The sequence below is a fragment of the Stenella coeruleoalba genome (assembly GCF_951394435.1).
Source record: "Stenella coeruleoalba genome assembly, chromosome: 2".
Lineage (NCBI taxonomy): Eukaryota > Metazoa > Chordata > Mammalia > Artiodactyla > Delphinidae > Stenella > Stenella coeruleoalba.
This window is the reverse complement of record NC_137147.1, coordinates 75,121,045-75,141,945: the sequence shown is the minus strand read 5'-3', so window position 1 is coordinate 75,141,945 and position 20,901 is coordinate 75,121,045. Positions and strand designations below refer to the sequence as shown.

The 20,901-nt window shown below is 40.6% G+C and overlaps 2 protein-coding genes across 11 annotated transcripts in view; both read right to left on the bottom strand.

The window, feature by feature from the left end:
- CHD8 (chromodomain helicase DNA binding protein 8) overlaps positions 1-1,936 on the bottom strand; it is a 56,719-nt gene extending 54,783 nt beyond the window's left edge. For all 8 annotated transcript variants that reach the window (XM_079911899.1, XM_079911904.1, XM_079911906.1 and 5 more), the window contains exon 1: positions 1,819-1,936. The gene's annotated coding sequence lies outside the window, so the exon portion shown is untranslated. The remainder of the gene's footprint in view (positions 1-1,818) is intronic.
- A 2,047-nt stretch (positions 1,937-3,983) lies between these two features.
- Positions 3,984-20,784, bottom strand: RAB2B (RAB2B, member RAS oncogene family). Of its 3 annotated transcripts, none has more exons than XM_079912404.1 (8): positions 20,310-20,381; positions 19,878-19,920; positions 17,861-17,928; positions 11,035-11,117; positions 10,731-10,823; positions 7,057-7,168; positions 6,397-6,465; positions 3,984-5,823 (listed from the first exon to the last, which is right to left on the bottom strand). In XM_079912404.1, exons 3-8 carry the CDS (start codon positions 17,906-17,908, stop codon positions 5,686-5,688), a joined length of 543 nt encoding a protein of 180 aa, XP_079768530.1. In that variant the 5' UTR covers positions 17,909-17,928; positions 19,878-19,920; positions 20,310-20,381; the 3' UTR covers positions 3,984-5,685. The 3 variants fall into 3 exon arrangements, with proteins under 3 accessions (XP_079768530.1, XP_079768528.1, XP_079768529.1); XM_079912402.1 differs by lacking the exon at positions 19,878-19,920 and adding an exon at positions 20,640-20,784 and having other exon boundaries at positions 3,985-5,823; XM_079912403.1 differs by lacking the exon at positions 19,878-19,920 and adding an exon at positions 20,640-20,784 and having other exon boundaries at positions 3,987-5,793.
- Between the last annotated feature and the right edge of the window lie 117 nt (positions 20,785-20,901).

Below are 20,901 nucleotides of genomic sequence, written 5' to 3'. Positions count from 1 at the left end.
GCAAAAAAAAAAAAAAAAGGCCACATGCACAATATAGATCACACATGGGGAAGGTGACAACCGTGCCAGTACCCATGCACCGCTCCATCAAATCCCTTATCCCAATCCACTACTCTTTTACTACTGCAGTTTTTTTTGTTTGTTTGTTTGTTGTTGTTGTTTTGAGGTAAGCGGGCCTCTCACTGTTGTGGCCTCTCCCGTTGCAGAGCACAGGTTCCGGATGCGCAGGCTCAGCTGCCATGGCTCACGGGCCTAGCTGCTCCGTGGCATGTGGGATTTTCCCGGACAGGGCCACGAACCCGTGTCCGCTGCATCTGCAGGCGGACTCTAAACCACTGCGCCACCAGGGAAGCCCACTACTGCAGTTTTAAACCTTCCCCCAAGCCTGTCTTTACACACACAGCTACCCTCTCTTTGGCCAATGTCCTTCATCTTGCCTTGCAGACCCACTGGCATACCGCTCTTGCGACCTGACTTCTCAAATAAAAAATGTTGTTTTCCTTGTCATAATTTTTCTTTTCTTTTAAGGGGTGGGATAATCCAAAATACTTGGAATGAGAAGCTTCCCTTGTTCTGGCCCTAAGAGGCTGACCATAGTTTGTTCTGACAACTATTTGTTGATTAATAGAAAAGAAATTCCTAAGCAGAAGACGTTATCTAATGAACTAAGAGAGAACGTTATTCAAATCACAAACTCACCTTCTAGCACCTAAAGTGCCCCACACCAGATAGGACCTCACATGATTCTAAGGATAACCAGTTAGAGAATCCCTGACTGAACTGACAGGTTCAGAACAACATGAAGAGTAAACAATCTGTGGATGCTAATGTGATGGTAGGGTGTAGTAGACAGATAATGCAGCTCCTCTGGTGTTTGGGGCGCTCCACTATGTCTATTCTTTAAAAGAAAAAGACATCAAGTTCTAAGTCTTCGACTTCTGGTTCCCTGTGCTCATTGAAAAGAGATTGGCTCACTAAACATCTATACACCACTATTCACCTCTTCCTTGAAGACCTTAATCATTTAGGACTGACCCTTAAAAGGTAGGAGCTGCTGCATTTGCACAGCTGCTGCAATGGCAGGGAAATTTCCTGCGACACTAGAGCCAGGTAAATAAAGAAATTGCATTCGCTCCGAGGTAGGGGGAGGGGTCTTCTGGCACTGAAGAGTTTACATAATGCAACAGAAAACCAGTGAGCTCTGCAGACTTGTCAATGGAAATGCAAGGCTTGAGCTTCTCTCTTCCCACATCTCTGAACACGTCCAAAAGCCTGCTCTGCTCTCCCAAAGATCCACAGAAATTACACCTAAGAATGTAAAACAATCTGCACAGGCTCACCCCATGCTCTCTTACCCACCTTTATTGCTAAAATGCAAAAAAAAAAAAAAAAAAAAGAGGAAGAAAAAATCCCTAACCTCCCACTTCTGAGTCCAAAGTATGGAGTAACCAAACGGAGCCGGGGAGTTTTCCCTCCTCTGAAGGGGAAAAGAGAACAAGGAGCTGCCTCAAATCTACACGATACCCAGCAATGCAATGACAAGCCCTAAAAACTTCACAGGCGCCGGCGCAGCCCCGTTCGCGGCTCGGCCCGACTCGGGCCCCTCGGCCCGGCAGCCGCCCTCTCCCCCGGCCTCTCACAAAGGAGAATGGTTCAGTCCAGAGCATCACCCAGCACCTGATCCCTTACAACTGGGGGACGGGCAAAGGGCGGGGGCGCGAGGAGGAGAATGAGTTATGGAAGCCAATTCTAAGAGCCTCAGCTTTTGCAAAGACTCTTGGACCAGCACTGAGCGGCGGGCGTGAGCGGAAAGCCTACCTGAACAAGTCCTGATGCTTCCTTTCCAGCCAGCGTTTCAATTCACCCTTTCGGAGAACAAGGCGCCTTCCGGCGGAGCATGGCCAGCCCTCGGCTCAATCTAGCTTGCTAGTAGTCCATTCTCCCTCGCTCCGCCCAACTACGCTCCCACCCACCAATGGCAGGGCCTACGCCCCGCCTCTTCCAGCAGGGTAGTGTGAGTACTATCCAGGAAGTCTCTTGAGGGTGGGAGGGCCTAAAAGGCTGAGGCAACCACAAATATGCCTGATTGAAAATAAAATTTGGCGGTAGGTCGGCTCTGACGGCTCTCAGTTCACGGACTTTCAGATCTCTCGGCATCTTTTCTTGATCCCCGCCGTTGGGGGCGCTCTAAACGAAAACAACGTTTAGTTACCTGTTTCTGGGAAGCCATCTTGGATCGGGCTGGTGCCTTAGGGCGGGGAGGAGGAAGGAGTGCTTAAGGAATTTGAAGTCCCTTTCAGCGTTCTGTTGGACTACTTAGGTGCAGCCCCCATGTACTGTCCTTTAGATGATCAGAGTATCCCTCAGTCACGATGGGGAGAAAATCTGGAATAGTGCTGAATGCGCTTGGAGGCAGCCCCCACCCTCTCTCTCATACGAGGGAAGCGATCTTGACCAAATCAAAGAAGCAAAAATGCATTCTCGGAATGAGTGGATTTTCCGAGTTCCTGGGATAATCCTCTGGAGACACCTCACTCCTCAGGATATCAGCATAAGATCAACATAGGTTATGCATCTATTCTAGATGCTTCTAATCCTTATGCTTCACGTGCAAGGTTTCCAGTATTCTTTGACGGTACAGAGTACTGCTAGTCAGTTGGAAATGAACAGGATTCAGGGAAGAATTTCAACTTTTTTTTTTTTTTAAAGGCCTAAGTTCATCAATAGACCCAAACTACCTGTGACTACAGATAGAGAGCAGAAGTCTTAAAGGTGAAATTATATGCAAGGAGGAGGGGCATTAAGAGACTGCCTTAGAAACATTGGCTGCAGAGTAATGTTCTAATAACTGCGTTTAAATTGTTAATAATTTTAGTGTAGGTGAAATTCTCTTGCCCTCAATGAGATTTTTCCCGTGTTTTTTTAGTTTAAATCTCTACTGCTATTACAACTTGCTACAAGAAGTTTTTATTTTTTTGAATTATTGAGTGAAGGGAATCTTTCCGTATCATTAAAGGAATTTCTCAAGGAGTAACATTTGCACGGTCATACATGGGAGCTCAGAGACCTTAAGGAGTCACACGAATCAGTATTTTATCGCAGAAGTGATTAAACTTGGCCAAATACATTTCTCTGTATATTGAACAAAATCTGTTGGCCAAATTAAACTTGATGTTAGTATTAGGACTTACCAGAACAATATATCTGTCTGTAAATGCGTAGACAGATATGATCTTAATTACTAAGTTTCTAGAATGAGAACCTATTATCCTTCTGCTTATTTGATACAAAATAAACCTACTACCTAAAGAACCAGTTAATAAGCATTACAGAAAGGGGAATGGGTGTGCCTGCTATCCTCAATGATCTATAAATAGTAATGATTTAGACTGCTATAAATATGACTTCCAATAGTCCTGGCCTTCAAAAACCAACCAACACCCATATTATCTTATAACTACGATTCTTCACATGGGAGTGGGAGATCCACTTTCTATAATTCTTCATGACCATTTCATTCAGAACATCAGCAATGATCAATACAGGTCATGAATTTGCCCAGGTACTTCTGTTTCTCATGCTTCCCTAAAATTGGTGAAATACCTGAGTATAGAAGGTTATCAGTGGTTTGGATAAAATAACTGGATGTGGGATTCAGATCAAAAAGATACACTCTAAAATATCAAAATGGTATCCTTTAATGACTCTGAAAGCAGCAGCTCTAGGCAGAATGCTATCTCTGATCAGTGCTCTGATTCATCCCAATCACTAAAGGTTTTTTTGGTTGGTAAAGGAAAACTCCTGTACAGAAACTATTAAGTTATATTTACTTTAGTTCTGTCCCTGTTGTGAGGGGGCAAGCCAAATTCAACAGCCTCAATCCCTTTTAGAATGAGGTAGGATTTTTCAAAAACCAAACCAAACGATAATCAAAGCAATACTCCAAATGCCTTCCAACTTCCTGTGGTGCACTATTAAAGAATACCACTACTACTGGGGGCAGAATCCTGTATAAAATGAATGTATCTTAAGGAGGCTTCTTCCAATACCTTTGATACAATTCCCTAGAAGGAGAGAGTATCTACTTATGTTTGGGATACAATCAGAAATGACACACGAAATGTCAGCAGCTTGGATACATGCATATATTTAATTATGAAACAATTCATCAACAACAAAAACAATGAGGAAAATTCACGAGACCTCAGTGCTGTGGAAGAGAATGGGACATCAAGTCAAAATGACATAGCAACTGGCCCAGAAGGCTGCATGATTAGTGAAGCTAAGGCAAAGCTGACTAGGATAGAATTATATGCTCTTGAAAAGGAGAATGGCTGGAGAAGTATCCACTCATTTGACTGCTTGGAAGCAGGCAGCCTTAGTGTACGCTGCATGGAATGGAGGTGAAGGGCCAGGGAAGGGAGAGAGAGGAGAGGGAGAAGAGCAATATAGAATCCAGGGTAAGCAGGTGGAAGAGATTGAGATAGAATTACAAAGAGATGACGCTAAGGCCTTTTGTTTCCTCTGCAGCCTAAGATAAACCTGTTCCAGGTCTTTAAGTATGTCAGTCAAATTCAGTGATCACAGGAATAGCACTAGGCACCGAAGGAATGGTGGAGGAAGCGGTTTACAAAACTAAAAGGATAACACGGTTACTACTCTCAAGGAGCTTACAACCTACATGGGGAGACAGGTTCCACACACAAAGCTACTATAAAACATATTTACAAAGCAACATAAATACAAATAAATATACATATGAATAAACAATATATGAAAGCTAAAAGGTACTATGTCAATAATTGTTCAGAAGTCCCTAGGTCAGTCAAAGAAGGCGTTTTGAAGGAAAAAAATGTGGACTTTGAGTATAATGTTAGTGGAGAGTAGGGCATGTGCAAAGGCATAGGAGTGGAAGCAAATATGTCATGTCCAGTAAGCAGATTAGCTTGACTACAATAGAAAGTCTAAATAGGTCTTCTTAAGAAGTGTGTGTGATGAAACAGTAGGAGTCTATTTGGTGAAAGACACTGACTTACTAATGGTAGGTCTGGTCCCTAAAACAAAATGAACAGGGAAAGATGTTTTCTCTAGGTAATGATAGTAAGTGGCTACAGGTCCAGGAGCAACTCCACTGCTTTCAAAATTTTGTAGTTACTCTAAGACAGAGAAACTAGTAATGGGATGATGGAGAAGTATTCAGCATCCTTGAGCAGTTCAAGTAGAAGGAACCACTATCTGCAACACATCTTATGACGTGGCAAGTGAAAAAATTCAATGAAATCCCAAGACTGAGGATCTATGGTCAAAAGGCCAGCTGGATCCCAGTAATCTCAAGTGCTCAAGCAGAAGGTCCTAGACCATTGTTACTAATTCTTGGTGGGGAGTAGATTGTATATGCTTATAAAAGAATTTATTTTTGAACTACCATGACAATCAGCTTTGATCCTAACATTTTAGAAATTAAAATAGAAGGATGAGAAGAGCCCTAATCTATAGGGAATGCTCACGTCCCTGAAGAAGGACAGGTCAATAAGGGCCCAAATTCTCCCCTGGTCTTTAAGTGGAAAGGCAAAACATCACACCTTGAAAAGAGGCTTTTCTCAGCCAAAGCAAGTAAGACCTCTTTCTTTAAGCCTATTTATCTGAAGCTGTTCCAGGAAGGAAAAAAGAGTCCAGGCCAGATGTTCAGCAGCAGCCAGAGTCGGACCCCATGTCACGAGAGCTCCGCTGGGAGGCACTGGGTCCCACTGACGTTGAAATACACTGCTGGGGGCCAATCTTGATGCCATTTGCCTGTAGAAGAAAAGAGGCAGTAGTTCCCACCTCAGTGTGAAAGTTAAGTGGGAGAAAGGAGAGGGGTAAAAGGAGAAATCATTAATCACGTTTTCTAGAAGTAGATATGGCCTTGGCAAGTAACCATGCACTCTAGCCAGACTGCTGTGGAACAGTAATCTGTGACAGTGAAGATGAGATGACCAGCTCTGGTATTATCGATGACCAGAAGTGGCTTTCGTGCCCATTTTTAAAGTGACTGTTATACTTAAGTTTCAAAGCTATGTGCAGAATCAGGATGTGATTAGGTTAAGAGTAAGAGGAGGTAAAAGAGAAGTGGCAGCATATTAGCATATAATCCCTTTTTCTGTTTTGACCCCAAATTTGCTTTACAGAAATGGCCGCGCTGAGCAATTAAGAATCACACTTCCCCAAGCTCTGGAATAGTAAAAAACTGAGGTTGAAAAGAAAATCTCCCATAACGTATAAACCTTTTAGATCACCAATTAATAATCTCTTTAAGCATTCTGGGTCTCAGACTTGAGAAAAAACGAAAAGGATGACAGGTTTCTGTGTACCTACATAAAAAAAAAAAATCATTGTCAGACCCCCACCCTATCTCACCTCATTGTGGACATCAAATAAACCCTGCTGGATCTTCCTATATATTTCTTTGGCTGTGTTAATGAAGGCCTAAAGGAAACATAAACCATAGTATTAGGCTCAAGTTTAGGTAGAGAGATTAAGAAAAGAGAATACAAATATTATTCCTATTTGGATTTCAAAGGTGAATTAGGAAATATTAGGAGAATGGAGTAAAAATACAGATGGTCCCCCAAAGGCCCTGTAAAAGCCATTGAGTAGTTTCAAAAAGAAAAAGGGGATTCTATGGTATTTTGGTACTGACACACAATATACCTAGGGTTCCTAGGCTGGTACCCTCTGCAAATAAAACAAACATGCTCTCTTCTCAGTTAGTTACTGAAGATACAGTCAGTATCAGGCTTAAGAATGACTAAAGTAGAATCCATTAGTTCTACTGATTTACAAATAACAGTAGTGTCAATCCACACTTACCAATTAATGCTACCTAATATAAAAGTAAAGCCTTAGGAATCAAGGAAAAAGAAATGGAAAAATTCCCTTAAAGGGAGACATATGGTCACTATGACCATAAGACATCCTTTTCTTACCCATGTCTTATAAGGGAAGAGAATTCTGAATTAAAGGACAAAGATATGGTATAATCTCTGAAAACTTTCCCTACTTTTTCCCAAATAGTACCTCTTCAACATTGCAGGCTGTTTTGGCTGACGTTTCCATGAATATAAGTCCATGCTCCCGAGCAAAGGCCTCTCCCTCTTCTCTCTTCACATCCCTACGGGATTCTAAGTCACTGCAAGAGATTAATTGGGAAGAAAACTAAAAAAAGATCCAAGTGAAAGAAGAAACTCTTGTTCTAAAAGAATCCCATAGCTGTTTCAACTGCCAGTTAATCCATAAAGAATGTAGATCCTGCATGATGTTCCTCGTATAGGGTTACTGATTTCTGTAGCCTCTTGGAAAATATTCTTCAGATCAGATTCTTGACAGCTGCTGCATGGTTGAGGATAATACCTTACTCTTATTACAGACAAAAAGGTTTATAAGAGGTTAGGCAAGCCCCCTAGTTACTCAAGGTCTATGCCTTATGCTGCTTTTTTGAATGAGATCCAGTTAAAGCAAAGGAAAGAAGAGGAAAGGGAAATTCCAGTTACTGGAAAGTAGAAAAGTCATAGATGTCAAATCCCATAGTGATAAGTGTCTTCCTCTTTACTAGAATCAATCTACAAGAAAGAAGAGAGAGAGCCAGGAATAGGGAGAACACAGTTGCCTTAACACACACTAGTCTCATTATTAATGTGTATAATAAGTAGCAGCCTGCCACCAGGGAAATGAGGGATTCAGAGAAAATGATATGGATGAAATTAGTTGATACTGGGCTTCCCTGGTGGCGCAGTGGTTGAGAGTCCGCCTGCCGATGCAGGGGACACGGGTTCGTGCCCCGGTCCGGGAAGATCCCACATGCCGCGGAGCGGCTGAGCCCGTAAGCCATGGCCGCTGAGCCTGTGCGTCCGGAGCCTGTGCTCCGCAACGGGAGAGGCCACAACAGTGAGAGGCCCGCGTATCGAAAAAAAAAAAAAAAAATTAGGTGATACTGAGGATGTGAAGACAGAGCCAAGGAATGAGAAAAAATAAAGTGGCATGGAAACACTTTATGCAAGACAAGATAAAAGGCTGCAGAATAAGGCAATGGTGAACTGCCTGATTTTCATTTTTCTAATAGGAAATTTTCATTTGGGAGGATTCCAGTTTTTCACCATAAAAAAAAAAAATCAAGGAGTAAGTCCATTAGAGAACAACAAACCTACAAAATGTAGATTTATTATTCATCAGCTCTGTGAAGACCAGGGAAGAACTAACCCTTAATGGCAACAGTCCAAAATTTGTACCTCTAGCCCAGACACACCTCTAAGCCCCAGATCAGTTTGTCCATTTGTCTGTTCTTCATTTCCACTCTGATGTGTAAAAGGCACCTCAGAAGTACATCAAAATGAAATGTCCTGATTCTGTCCCAAGCTTCCACATCTCCATAAATGGCACAAGCCAAAAACCAAGACATTATTAACACCTTTGCCTCCTTCACTCCAAATACCCTATGCACCCCAAAGCGAGGTACTCCAAAATGTACCTTAAAATCATACTTTTCTCTCTCTGCGTCATCGACCTAGTCTAATCCACCACTCTCTCACTTGGACTGCTGCTGCTAAGATCCACGTCAACCCTTGCTCCCCTCCAGGGTGATCTTTTAAAACCTGATCAAGCTACTTCTCTGCTTAAAACTCTTAAATGTTCCCTACTGTGTTTAGAATAAAATCCAAACTCCTCTCTCAGATCAGTAAGTGCCATGATGAGATCTGGCCCCTGCCTTCTTTTCCAACTTCATCTTGCACCATTCCCCTCTGATTTAGTCCAACCATACCAGGGTTCTTTCAACATTTTAAACTTACCGAGCTTCTTTCCAGTTTAAGGCTTTCACACAGCTTTTTACCCCTATTTGATACTTTTTAAAATCTTTGCCCACTGAACTCTTGCACATCCTTCAGATTCCAGCTTAAATTACAACTCTAAATCAAAAATAAGTACCCTGGTACTCTTTTTTATAGTGCCCTTTTTCTTCCCCTTCGCTGCATTTATCATAATTTATAATCAGATACAAATCATTTTATATTCAATAACTATGTCCCCATTGACGGTAAGCTCCATGGGAATGGGGGCAGGGCTTTGTTTTCACCTTGCACACTCAGGGTCTGGCACAATGTCTAAGACATAACAGGTTTTCCATAAATTGGTTGAACCAATAAATGAGTACAATTAGTCTGTGGCCACAGTTCTCAAACGATGCACCTTAGGCACTACTACAAACTCACAAGGGTGCCACAGGTTACTTTAAATATTCAAGGGAAACACAGCAACACTCAACATCAGAACACCAAATAAATTACAAGCTTGATATAACTGGCAATGTCACCATCAGATCCTGAAAGATTCCATTCAACATTTGCACATCTTTGCGAAGCTGACATTTTGGCAGTTGCTGTGACAAAAAGCAAACCCTGCACTAAAATCAATTTGGAACGGAGAGTGGTAGTGTCCAATATTGATTCCAAGGTTTGAGAAGTTGTGCTGTCATGGTTATTTAAGAATGAAATAGAAAATTATTTTTCTTTTAATTTATGTTTTTCATTTTTCAGTTAGTTGTTATGACAAAAATACTTGTTATCTTGTTTAGATTTATTTAATAACAAAACTATTAGGTATTTCTTTTGGCCTATGGGTGCCTTAGAAAATTTATTGAGAATAACAAGTGTTAGTGAGGATGTGGAGAAACTGGAACCCTTGTGCATTGTTGGTAGTAATGTTAAATGGTGTAGCCACTATGGAAAACAATACAGCGGTACCTCAAAAAATCAAACAGAATTTCCATAAGATCCAGCAATTCCACTTCTGGGTATATACTCTAAAGAATTGAAAGCAGGGACCCAAACAGATATCTGTACACCCATGTTGACAAGAAGCATTATTCACAATAGCCAAAAGGTAGAAGCAACTGAAGTGTACATCAATGGATGAATAAACAAAATGTGGTAAATACATACAATGGACTACTATCCACCCTTAAAAGGGAAGGAAAGTCTAACACATGCTACAATATGGATAAATTTTGCAGACGTTATGCTAAATGAAATAAGCCAGTAATAAGAAGACAACTATTGTATGATTCCACTTATATGTGGTGCCTAGAATAGTCAACTTTATTGAGACAGGAAGTAGAATGGTGGTTGCTAGGGGCTGGTGGGATGGGGAATGTGGAGTTACTGTTTATGGTAACAGAGTCTCAGTCGGGGAAGATGAAAACGTTCTGGAGATGAATGGTGGTGATGGTTACAGAACAATGTAAATATACTTAATGCCACAGAACTATCTACTTAAAAATGGTTAAAATGGTAAATTTTATGTTACGTGTATATATGTGTATATATATATGTTTTTGCTTTTGTTTTTGTTTTCCGCGGTACGCGGGCCTCTCACTGTTGTGGCCTCTCCCGTTGCGGAGCACAGGCTCTGGACGCGCAGGCTCAGCAGCCATGGCTCACGGGACCAGCCGCTCCGCGGCATGTGGGATCTTCCCAGACCGGGTCACGAACCCGTGTCCCCTGCATTGGCAGGCGGACTCTCAACCACTGCGCCACCAGGGAAGCCCTGTTATGTATATTTTAACCACAATAATTTTTTTTTTTTTTAACTGAGACACTAAATGTACCTAAACTAAAAAAGTTTAGGGCCCAAATGATCCAATGTCCACAGAGTACCTAGATGACTCCTGGTATTTATTATTTATACAAATAAAATTTTACCTCTTATTCCCAATCAGCATGATAACCATGTTGGAGCTAGAGTGCTGCCGGGCATCCTCTAACCATGAGGTCAAGTGGTTGAAGGTTTCACGCCTACAGCAGAAAAGTTTAGAAAGTGGGTCAAAGGCTTATTTCAAAACGCCAAAGCAATTCCAAATGTATGGGAAAAGGGGGAACATTATATGTGTAAAGAAAAATATTAGAGAGGCCTTTCCTCTTTAGCATTCTAACTAGATTCAGTAGATAAAAAAGATATTGAGAACAGAGGAAAGAATCTGCCTCTCACCCACCAGATGTTACTCACCTTGTAATGTCGTACACCAGCAGTGCTCCGGCTGCTCCCCTGTAGTAGGAACGGGTGATAGAACGGAAGGATTCTTGTCCAGCCTTTTCCATCAACATGACAACAAAAAGAATCCCAACAAAACCAGGTTATTTCCAGAGAAATTACTTGATCAAATGCCACTCTAACACAAAGGACTTAATTTTACAAAAGAACTTCTATTAAGAAAAGAGGGGCTTCCCTGTGGCGCAGTGGTTGAGAGTCCGCCTGCCGATGCAGGGGACACGGGTTCGTGCCCCAGTCTGGGAAGATCCCACATGCCGCGGAGCGGCTGGGCCCGTGAGCCATGGCCGCTGAGCCTGCGTGTCCGGAGGCTGTGCTCCTCAACGGGAGAGGCCACAACAGTGAGAGGCCCGCGTACAGCAAAAAAAAAAAAGAAAAAAAAGAAGAAAAGAGAATTAGGGAAAAGGAAACCTGACTGCCCAGGGAGAAGTCCAGGTGGGAAATCAATATTTTTCAATGACAGTGCAATGGATATTTTGGGTGGGTCAACTCTTCCTATGAGACTGTCCATCAAATTGCTAAATGTTTAGCATTGCTGGCTCCCCGTTGCAATGCTAGTAGTGCCCCACAGTGTGACAATCAAAGACATTCCCATACATTTCCCAATATCCCCTAGGAAAGAACTGGAAATAGAACTAGAAACTCAGAGTATTTTCAATCCCATATGATGCTGAACATATCACATTAACCTTTCTTTTCTGTTTCTATTCCTTTATCTATAAAAAGGAAAATTATCTTAGAATGCCAATGCCCTGTCTAATGGAAGTTTCCTTTTGATGGATCAATGTAGAAAATTAGATACAAAACACTTAAATTGGGCATATGCTGATTAACCTTTAGTGTTCCACTAATAAAGGCAGGACTACCAAGATGTGCCTTGCTGGGATCTTGTCATGGCAAACAGGAATAACAAATAGGGAAAGAAGCCCAGGGCCCAGGACAGAGTTTTCCTAAAACAAACCCAACTGTTTATACTCTAATCTCATTTCCAACTGGGGCCAAGATATTAGGTTTTATTTATAACTGAGCAATTTATTAATTCCCCCATATACTGGATATTTTTGGTTTCCTGATGGAAGAAGTTTTGGGGTTTTTTTTGGGTTTTCATTAAAGGAAGCAAAATCATCTAAATATGAATACCCTGAGCACTGAATCTATCCTATAGGAAAAGTTTTCACATTCTTGAAATTCTTTATCCTCATATTCCAACATACAGTTTAGGAAGGAAGACTACTGTTCATAATTTAAAGATAGGAAAACTAAGATGTGGAAAATAAATAGCTTTTTCATAGTATAATAACAGTAACAGTAATGATACTAATTATATCACAAATGGGAAAAATTAGGCTCAAAGGACAGTTCAGTAACGGGCCAAAAGTTATAAACTCTATATATGTTGAATCCATAATTTAAACTTAGGAGCTTAAGCCACATAGCACAGGGAGATCAGTTGGGTGCTTTGTGACCACCTAGAGGGGTGGGATAGGGAGGGTGGGAGGGAGGGAGACGCAAGAGGGAAGAGGAATATATGTATGTATAACTGATTCATTTTGTTATAAAGCAGAAACTAACACAACATTGTAAAGCAATTATACTCCAATAAAGATGTTTAAAAAATAAATAAATAAACTTAGGAGCTTAGTACTTCATAGCACAAAAGTTTGTTTTCTTAGACATTATTTCATATAACCTAAACCCAGGTTTGAAGGTGAGAAGAGTGTTCCAGTACACTAATTCTAAGGTTACATTTCCAACAATACAAGAATCTCTTACTATAAGAATCACACAAATGGGACCTCCCTGGTGGTCCAGTGGTAAGGAATCTGCCTTCCAATGCAGGGGACATGGGTCCGATCCCTGGTCGGGGAACTAAGATCCCACATGCCGTGTGGCAACTAAGCCCATGCACCTCAATGAGAGACCCCGTGTGCCGCAAACTACAGAGCCCACGCACCCTAGAGCCCACGCACCACAACTAGAGAGAGAAAACCCACAGGCCACAACCAGAAAGAAGCCCGCACGCCACAACAAAAGATCCCGCATGCTGCAGTGAAGATCCCTCATGTCACAACTAAGACCCGACACAGCCAAAAATAAATAATAAATAAATATAAAAATATATATTTAAAAAAAGGAATCATACAAATGTTTTAATGAGTTGCATACCTATTAGAACAACAAAATCCAAAAATAATTTTAAAGAAGTTTGTTGGTAATATTAACAAAACTTTAAGATTTAAAACATGCTTTTTCCCTCCAAGAGTTCACTTAAATTTTATTTATCCTCTAATGGTTTTATGTCTTAAATTATTTGATTCCTGTTTTGCTTGTTTTCTTTTTTTTTTTTTGCTGTACACGGGCCTCTCACTGCTGTGGCCTCTCCCGTTAAGGAGCACAGGCTCCGGACGCACAGGCTCAGCGGCCATGGCTCATGGGCCCAGCTGCTCCGTGGCATGTGGGATCTTCCCGGACTGGGGCACGAACCTGTGTCCCCTGCATCGGCAGGTGGACTCTCAACCACTGCGCCACCAGGGAAGCCCCCCTGTTTTGCTTTTATCTTACTTTTTCTCGTCTTCTGCTATGGTTGAAAGCTTCCTTCCTTGCGGCCTTCTAGGAACTAAAAGGGAAAGTCTGAGGGAGGCCTGTGTTATGGTTGAATCATATGGCAGCATTTAACTTTAGCAGATGAAAATACTTCCAGTGGGCCATCAGAAATGCTTTTTAAAATCAAATCACTTTAAATCTCAAATAAACAATCTAACCCTACACTTAAAACAACTAGAGTAAGAAGAACAAAGAAACCCAAAGTCAGTAGAAGGAAAGAAATCATAAAAATCAGAGCAGAAATAAATGAAATAGAAATGAAGAAAACAATAGCAAAGATCAATAAAACTAAAAGCTGGTTTTTTGAGAAGATAAAATTGACAAACCCTTAGCCACACTCATAAAGAAAAAAATGGAGAGGATGCAAATCAATAAAATTAGAAATGAAAAAGGAGAAATCACAACCGATACTGCAGAAATACAAAGGATTATAAGAGACTACTACAAACAATTATATGCCAATAAAATGGACAACCACAAAGAAATGGACAAATTCTTGGAAAGGTACAATTTTCCAAGACTGAACCAGAAAGAATTAGAAAATATAAACAGACCTACCACAAGTAATAAAATTGAAACCATAATTAAAAATATTCCAACAAACAAAAGTCCAGGGCCAGATGGCTTCACAGGCAAATCCTATCAAACATTTAGAGAGAAGAGCTAACACCCATCCTTCTCAAACCCTTCCAAAAAATTGCAGAGGGAGAAACACTCCCAAATTCATTCTACGAAGCCACCATCACCCTGATACCAAAACCAGAAAAAGATACCACAAAAAAAAGAAAATTATAGACCAATATCACTGATGAACATAGATGCAAAAATCCTCAACAAAATACTAGCAAACAGGATTCAACAATACATTAAAAGGATCATACACCATGATCAAGTGGGATTTATCCCAGGGATGCAAGGATACTTCAATATATAGCAAATCAATCAATGTGATACACCACATTAACAAATTAAGGAATAAAAACCATCTGATCATCTCAATAGATGCAGAAAAAGCTTTCGACATAATTCAACACCTGTTTATGATAAACACTCTCCAGAAAATGGGCATAGAGGGAAACTACCTCAACATAATAAAGGCCACAAATGACAAACCCACAGCAAGCATCATACTCAATGGTGAAAAACTGAAAGCATTTCCACTAAGATCAGGAATAAGACAAGGATGCCCACTCTTGCCACTCTTATTCAACATAGTTTTGGAAGTCCTAGCCACAGCAATCAGAGAAAAAAAAGAAATAAAAGGAATACAAATTGGAAAAGAAGAAGTAAAACTGACACTGTTTGCAGATGACATGATACTGTACATAGAAAATCCTAAAGACGCCACCAGAAAACTACTAGAACTAATCAATGAATTTGGTAAGGTTACAGGATACAAAATTAATGAACAGAAATCTCTGGCATTCCTACACACCAACAATGAAAAATCAGAAAGATAAATTAAGGAAACACTCCCATTTACCACTGCAATAAAAAGAATAAAATACCTAGGAATAAACTGCCTAAGGAGGTGAAAGATTTGTACTCAGAAAACTATAAAACACTGATGAAAGAAATCAAAGATGACATAGACAGATGGAGAGATATACCATGTTCTTGGATTGGAAGATTCAACATTGTGAAAATGCCTATACTACCCAAAGCAATCTACAGATTCAATGCAATCCCTATCAAACCACCAGTGGCATTCTTCACAGAATTAAAGAAAAATTTTTACAATTCGTATGGAAACACAAAAGACCTCGAATAGGCAAAGCAATCTTGAGAAAGAAAAATTGAGCTGGAGGAATCTGGCTTCCTGACTTCAAACTATACCACAAAGCTACAGTAATCAAGACAGTATGGTACTGGCACAAAAACAGAAATATAGATCAATGGTACAGGATAGAATGCCCAGAGATAAACCCACACACATATGGTCACCTAATTTACTACAAAGGAGGCAAGAACATACAATGGAGAAAAGACAGCCTCTTCAGTAAGTGGTGCTGGGAAAACTGGACAACTACATGTAAAACAATGAAATTAGAACACTACCTAACACCATACACAAAAATAAACTCAAAATGGATTAAAGGGCTTCCCTGGTGGCACAGTGGTTGAGAGTCCGCCTGCCGATGCAGGGGACATGGGTTCGTGTCCCGGTCCGGGAGGATCCCACAACAGTGAGAGGCCCACGTACCGAAAAAAAAAAAAAAAAAAAAAGGATTAAAAACCTAAATGTAAGACCAGACACTATGAAACTCTTAGAGGAAAACATAGGAAAAACACTCTTTGACATAAACCACGGCAAGATCTTTTTGACTCACCTCGTAGAGTAAAGGAAATAAAAACAAAAATAAACAAATGGGACCTAATGAAACAAAAGCTTTTGCACAGCAAAGGAAACCATGAACAAGACAAAAAGACAACCCTCAGAATGGGAGAAAATGTTTGCAAATGAACAATAGACAGAGGATTAATCTCCAAAATATACAAACAGCTCATGGAGCTCAATATCAAAAAAACAAACAATCCAATTAAAAAACGGGTGGAAGACCTAAATGGACATTTCACCAAGGAAGACATACAGATGGCCAAGAGGCACATGAAAAGATGCTCAACATCACTAATTATTAGAGAAATGCAGATCAACGCTACAATGAGGTATCACCTCACACCAGTCAGAATGGCCATCATCAAAAAATCTAGAAACAATAAATGCTGGAAAGGGTGTGGTGAAAAGGGAACCCTCCTGCACTGTTGCTGGGAATGTGAATTGATACAACCACTATGGAGAACAGTATGAAGGTTTCTTAAAAAACTAAAAATAGAACTACCATATGACCCAGCAATCCCACTACTGGGCATATACTCTGAGAAAACTATAATTCAAAAAGAGACATGTCCCACAATGTTCATTGCAGCACTATTTACAATAGCCAGGAAATGGAACCAATCTAAATGTCCATCAACAGATGAATGGATAAAGAAGATGTGGCACATGTATACAATGGAATATTACTCAGCCATAAAAAGAAATGAAATTGAGTTATTTGTAGTGAGGTGGATGGACCTAGAGTCTGTCACACAGAGTGAAGTAAGTCAGAAAGAGAAGAACAAATACCGAATGCTAACACATATATATGGAATCTTAAAAAAAAAAAAGTGGTACTGATGAAACTAGTTGCAGGGCAAGAATAAAGATGTAGACATAGAGAATGGAGTTGAGGACACAGGGAGTGGGAAGGGTAAGCTTGGATGAAGTGAGAGAGTAGCATTGACATATATACACTACCAAATGTAAAACAGCTAGTGGGAAGCAGCCGCATAGCACAGGGAGATTAGCTCGGTGCTTTGTGAGGACCTAAAGGGGTGGGATAGTGAGGGTGGGAGGGAGATGCAAGAGGGCGTATGCATATGGCTGATTCACTTTGGTGTACAATAGAATCTAACACAGTATTGTGAAGCAATTATACTCCAATAAAGATACTAAAAAAAAATCAAATCACTTTACTTCTTAATCTCAATCCAAGTTCCTGAACCAAAGTTTGTGAGCCAATAAGCTAGAAAGAGTGAGCAGTTCAATCTGGGTTGGTGTGCATCAGTCTGAGGTATCTTTGTCCATCCCCAGTAAAAAAAAAAATCTGAAGCAGCAAAGAATTAAGATGGAGATAAAGAGAATTAACAGCTTTCTAATCTCCCCCAAATGGAAGCATCAGATTATATATAGTTTCAAGATATATAATCCATTCCTACAAAGTCAGATAGGCTCATTTCCTAAGAATCAAAATGCATTCCAAAGTAAAATACAAATGAATTTGGGATTTTTTTTTTTTTTTGGCCGTGCCACGTGGCTTGTGGGATCTTAGTTCCCTGATCAGGGATTGAACCTGGGCCCTTGCAGTGAAAGCACAGAGTCCTAACCACTGGACTGCCAGGGAATTCCCCAACTTGGGATTATGTAATCAATATTTTTACTAGAGCAAACTCATATATTATTTGGGTAATTTAAAACAAAAAGATATGGCATTCAGAATTTGCAACTGTAACAGATGGAAGTGAAAGCTTCCCTATCTCTTTGATTTCACTCTTCTACTACTCTGATCTCCACCATTAGCCCCACCATCATAGCCCTTTGCCCCTGCATCAGGACTAAAGTATTTTTGTTTCCTCTCACCGTATCCCAGATTTGCAGTTTGATTTGTTTTCCATCAATGTTGACCATACGGGCCCCAAACTCCACACCTGTCAGTGAAAACCGCGAGAAAGAATGAACAACAGCCATGTTGAATGAGAGGTTCATGCTTTTCCTCAATGTGCTAAAGACTCATCCTCTGTCTGCACTTAGTACCACTAAGCACATTACAGCTGCCTATTTGCTCCAATTCATTTTGTGCTCCTTGAAGTTTTACTTACCTTCTAGAATTAAAAACTGTGCTCTAGATAATGACCTTGGAAATATAACCAAAAAGCAGATATGGGGATAAAACTAATAAATCAAGGAAAAGGTGAATAAAATTTTAGCATTATTATTTAATGCTTAAATGTTATTAGGTAATGTTTAAGTTTGTAACTTTTTTAAAAACTTATAAAAATTTTGAAAATATTTCCTAATATTTTCTCAAAGTCACTCTCTAGTCCTCTATATGAAACAATATTTCTTTTTGCAATTCTAGAATTTTTGTTTTAGAAAAGCACCTATCTAAGAAGTAGGTTCTCAAGAATGAAACATTTCAGGTCTCCAATAATTCCCAGAGTTCACTGGAAAACAGCCTTCCTCCTAGGAGTTTGGAAACAGCCTGATGAAGATTTTGGTTTACCTGGCGTTCAGCTTCTTTCAAGGTTATGTCAGGACAAAACTTAAAAACTGAAGATTACTTACATTAAAATTACTTGATGATAAGTCAAACAATTTGTCCTATTTTCTATTTTTATACAGTACTTTACTCCAGGACTTCTGATTTCCAAGTAAGAAAGAGCACTAATCTAGCTTCTGCTATTCAGTGGCCCCAGGCACAGTGTGACCAGAATCTCAACTCTAAAGTTCTGCAGTCAATAAGACAAATTAAAAAATTGCTTCTTACTACTCTGGACTGCTTCATCAAGAATAGTGATAGTTACTAAAAAAAAAAAGTCACTAATTTTGTTTTCTTTCTGGACAAGAAGAATGGAATTTCAGTGGGGAAGAATTAAAAAATAACACTTTTGTCCCCTTTTATGCAACTTCCTCTAATTACACAGAAACCTTCACATTTTGCACATATTTTCTATCTAACTGCCTTGTTTATCTTGGCACAGAAAACTGAATTCAGAAAGAAACACAGCCTATACTGGACTCTGGGAAAAACTTGATTGATCACTTCATTCCTCTGTTTCGAAACTTGTTTTGAAACTTACTCCCATTACCTTCAGGTGTTTCAAAATTTCATCCCTAATATATTCTGTAGCCTTATTTCTTCCCGCTCTCCACTTTAAATTCCATGCTCCAACCATATTAAATTACTTTCAGTTTTCCAAATGTAGCCTGATCTCTGTTATTCCTGAGCCTTTGCACATTTTATTCCTTCTTGCCCTGATCACTTTTCCCTCATCTCTACAACCCCTTTCCCTGGCAAACTCCTGCTCATTCTTCCATTTTCAGCCTCTCTTGATAGAGGTGGTACCTCTTTTCCCCTTTTGCAGTTGAAATTTACTTGTCATTATCTGCCCCCAGCCCCACCTCCTACACTGGACTTTCAATGTAGGCACAGTGTTTGCCTTGTTAAGCACTGTATCACTAGCACCTAGCACAGAGTAGTTGTGCACTTAATATTCATTTGCAAAAATATTTTCCTGTTGATACTATCCTCTAAATCCTTTTCTAACCTCATTAGGTATTTCTGAATAAGTCCTTTGGGATCAGTAGTAACTTAGACTTCCATAAGGTGTGACTTGGAAGTGGCAATATAGTAAGAATAGGAGCTAGGGATTTTATTCTGAAACTGCATCTGCATGGCAAGAAGACTAGTTTTACACATATATTTTGGGGGGGGGCTGGAGTTATGGAGATTATGGGGAAAGGGTCGTTAAAGCCCCACCAGGCCATGCCTTATCACAAATATGTGGAAGATGTTCATACTTCCTAGGATCACCAGTGTGTCTCTGAACTCTATCATTCTCTTTTCTTTAAAACAAAAGTTATTAGTTCCACGTACCTTTGAATTCTAAGTCTGGGACGGGTCTTCAATTTGCTTCCTCCTTTCCAACACACACACAAAATCTATATAGTAGTGATTACTTTGAAAAAACACATGTGAGGTTCGCACTAATTTACCGCAAAGCAAGGCGAGTTTTTTAATAGTTATGTTTCCGTGGGATTTTCCACAGACATACAAATTGCATTTGGGAAAACAAATCCTACAGTAACTAATCCATACCTCACGCTCATCTCTAAATTTAAAGTTACCTTTCAATTACTTACTCCCCATTTGTCAGCATTTGATTAGTCACACTTCACTAAACATAACTTTTAAATAGTTCAAAAACAGGGAGAGGTAACTTTTTACTTCGAACACCAAAGGCTGCTAACTTTCCACTTTAGTTCGCCATATTTCATAACCTATTCTAGGACAGGTACATGCATTTACCTATTGTGAGGTCGTGGACAGGCTGGAACCTCTTGTCTGTAAACTGCAGGAGCAGACATGACTTCCCCACACCTGAAAGAAGAGGACGCCCGTTCTAGGAGTTACGCCGCCCGGCTACAGTCCAGTGTCGGGGCATCCGGGACTCGGGAAGGGGAGCGGAGAGCCCAGAACCCAGAACCCCGAGCCCCGAGCCCCGAGCCCCGCCCCCGGCCGCCCGCCCCGCCCCCGCTTCACTTAATCGCCCAGCCCACTGAATGAGCCCCGCCCCCAAGACCCGATTTCGGTGCTTCGAATCCCCGCCCCAGCTTGAGGGCTGTCGCCCCGGGTTACCTGTGTCCCCGATGATGATGTACTTGAAGAGATAAGCATAAGTCATGGTCCCGTTTCCTCTGGATTCCGGGTCCGCCCGACTTCTACAGCCCTTTACCTCCGGCCTCTCTAGCCACTCAGTCTATCGACCTCCGGCCCCTCTAGCCCAGATCACGTCTCTATTACTCTCCCTCGAAATCCTCTTTCGGTCGGAGCGACGGTAGTACCCAGATACCAGCTCCAGGGCCGTCTGTAACACTCCTACCTGCCATTATCCCACCAA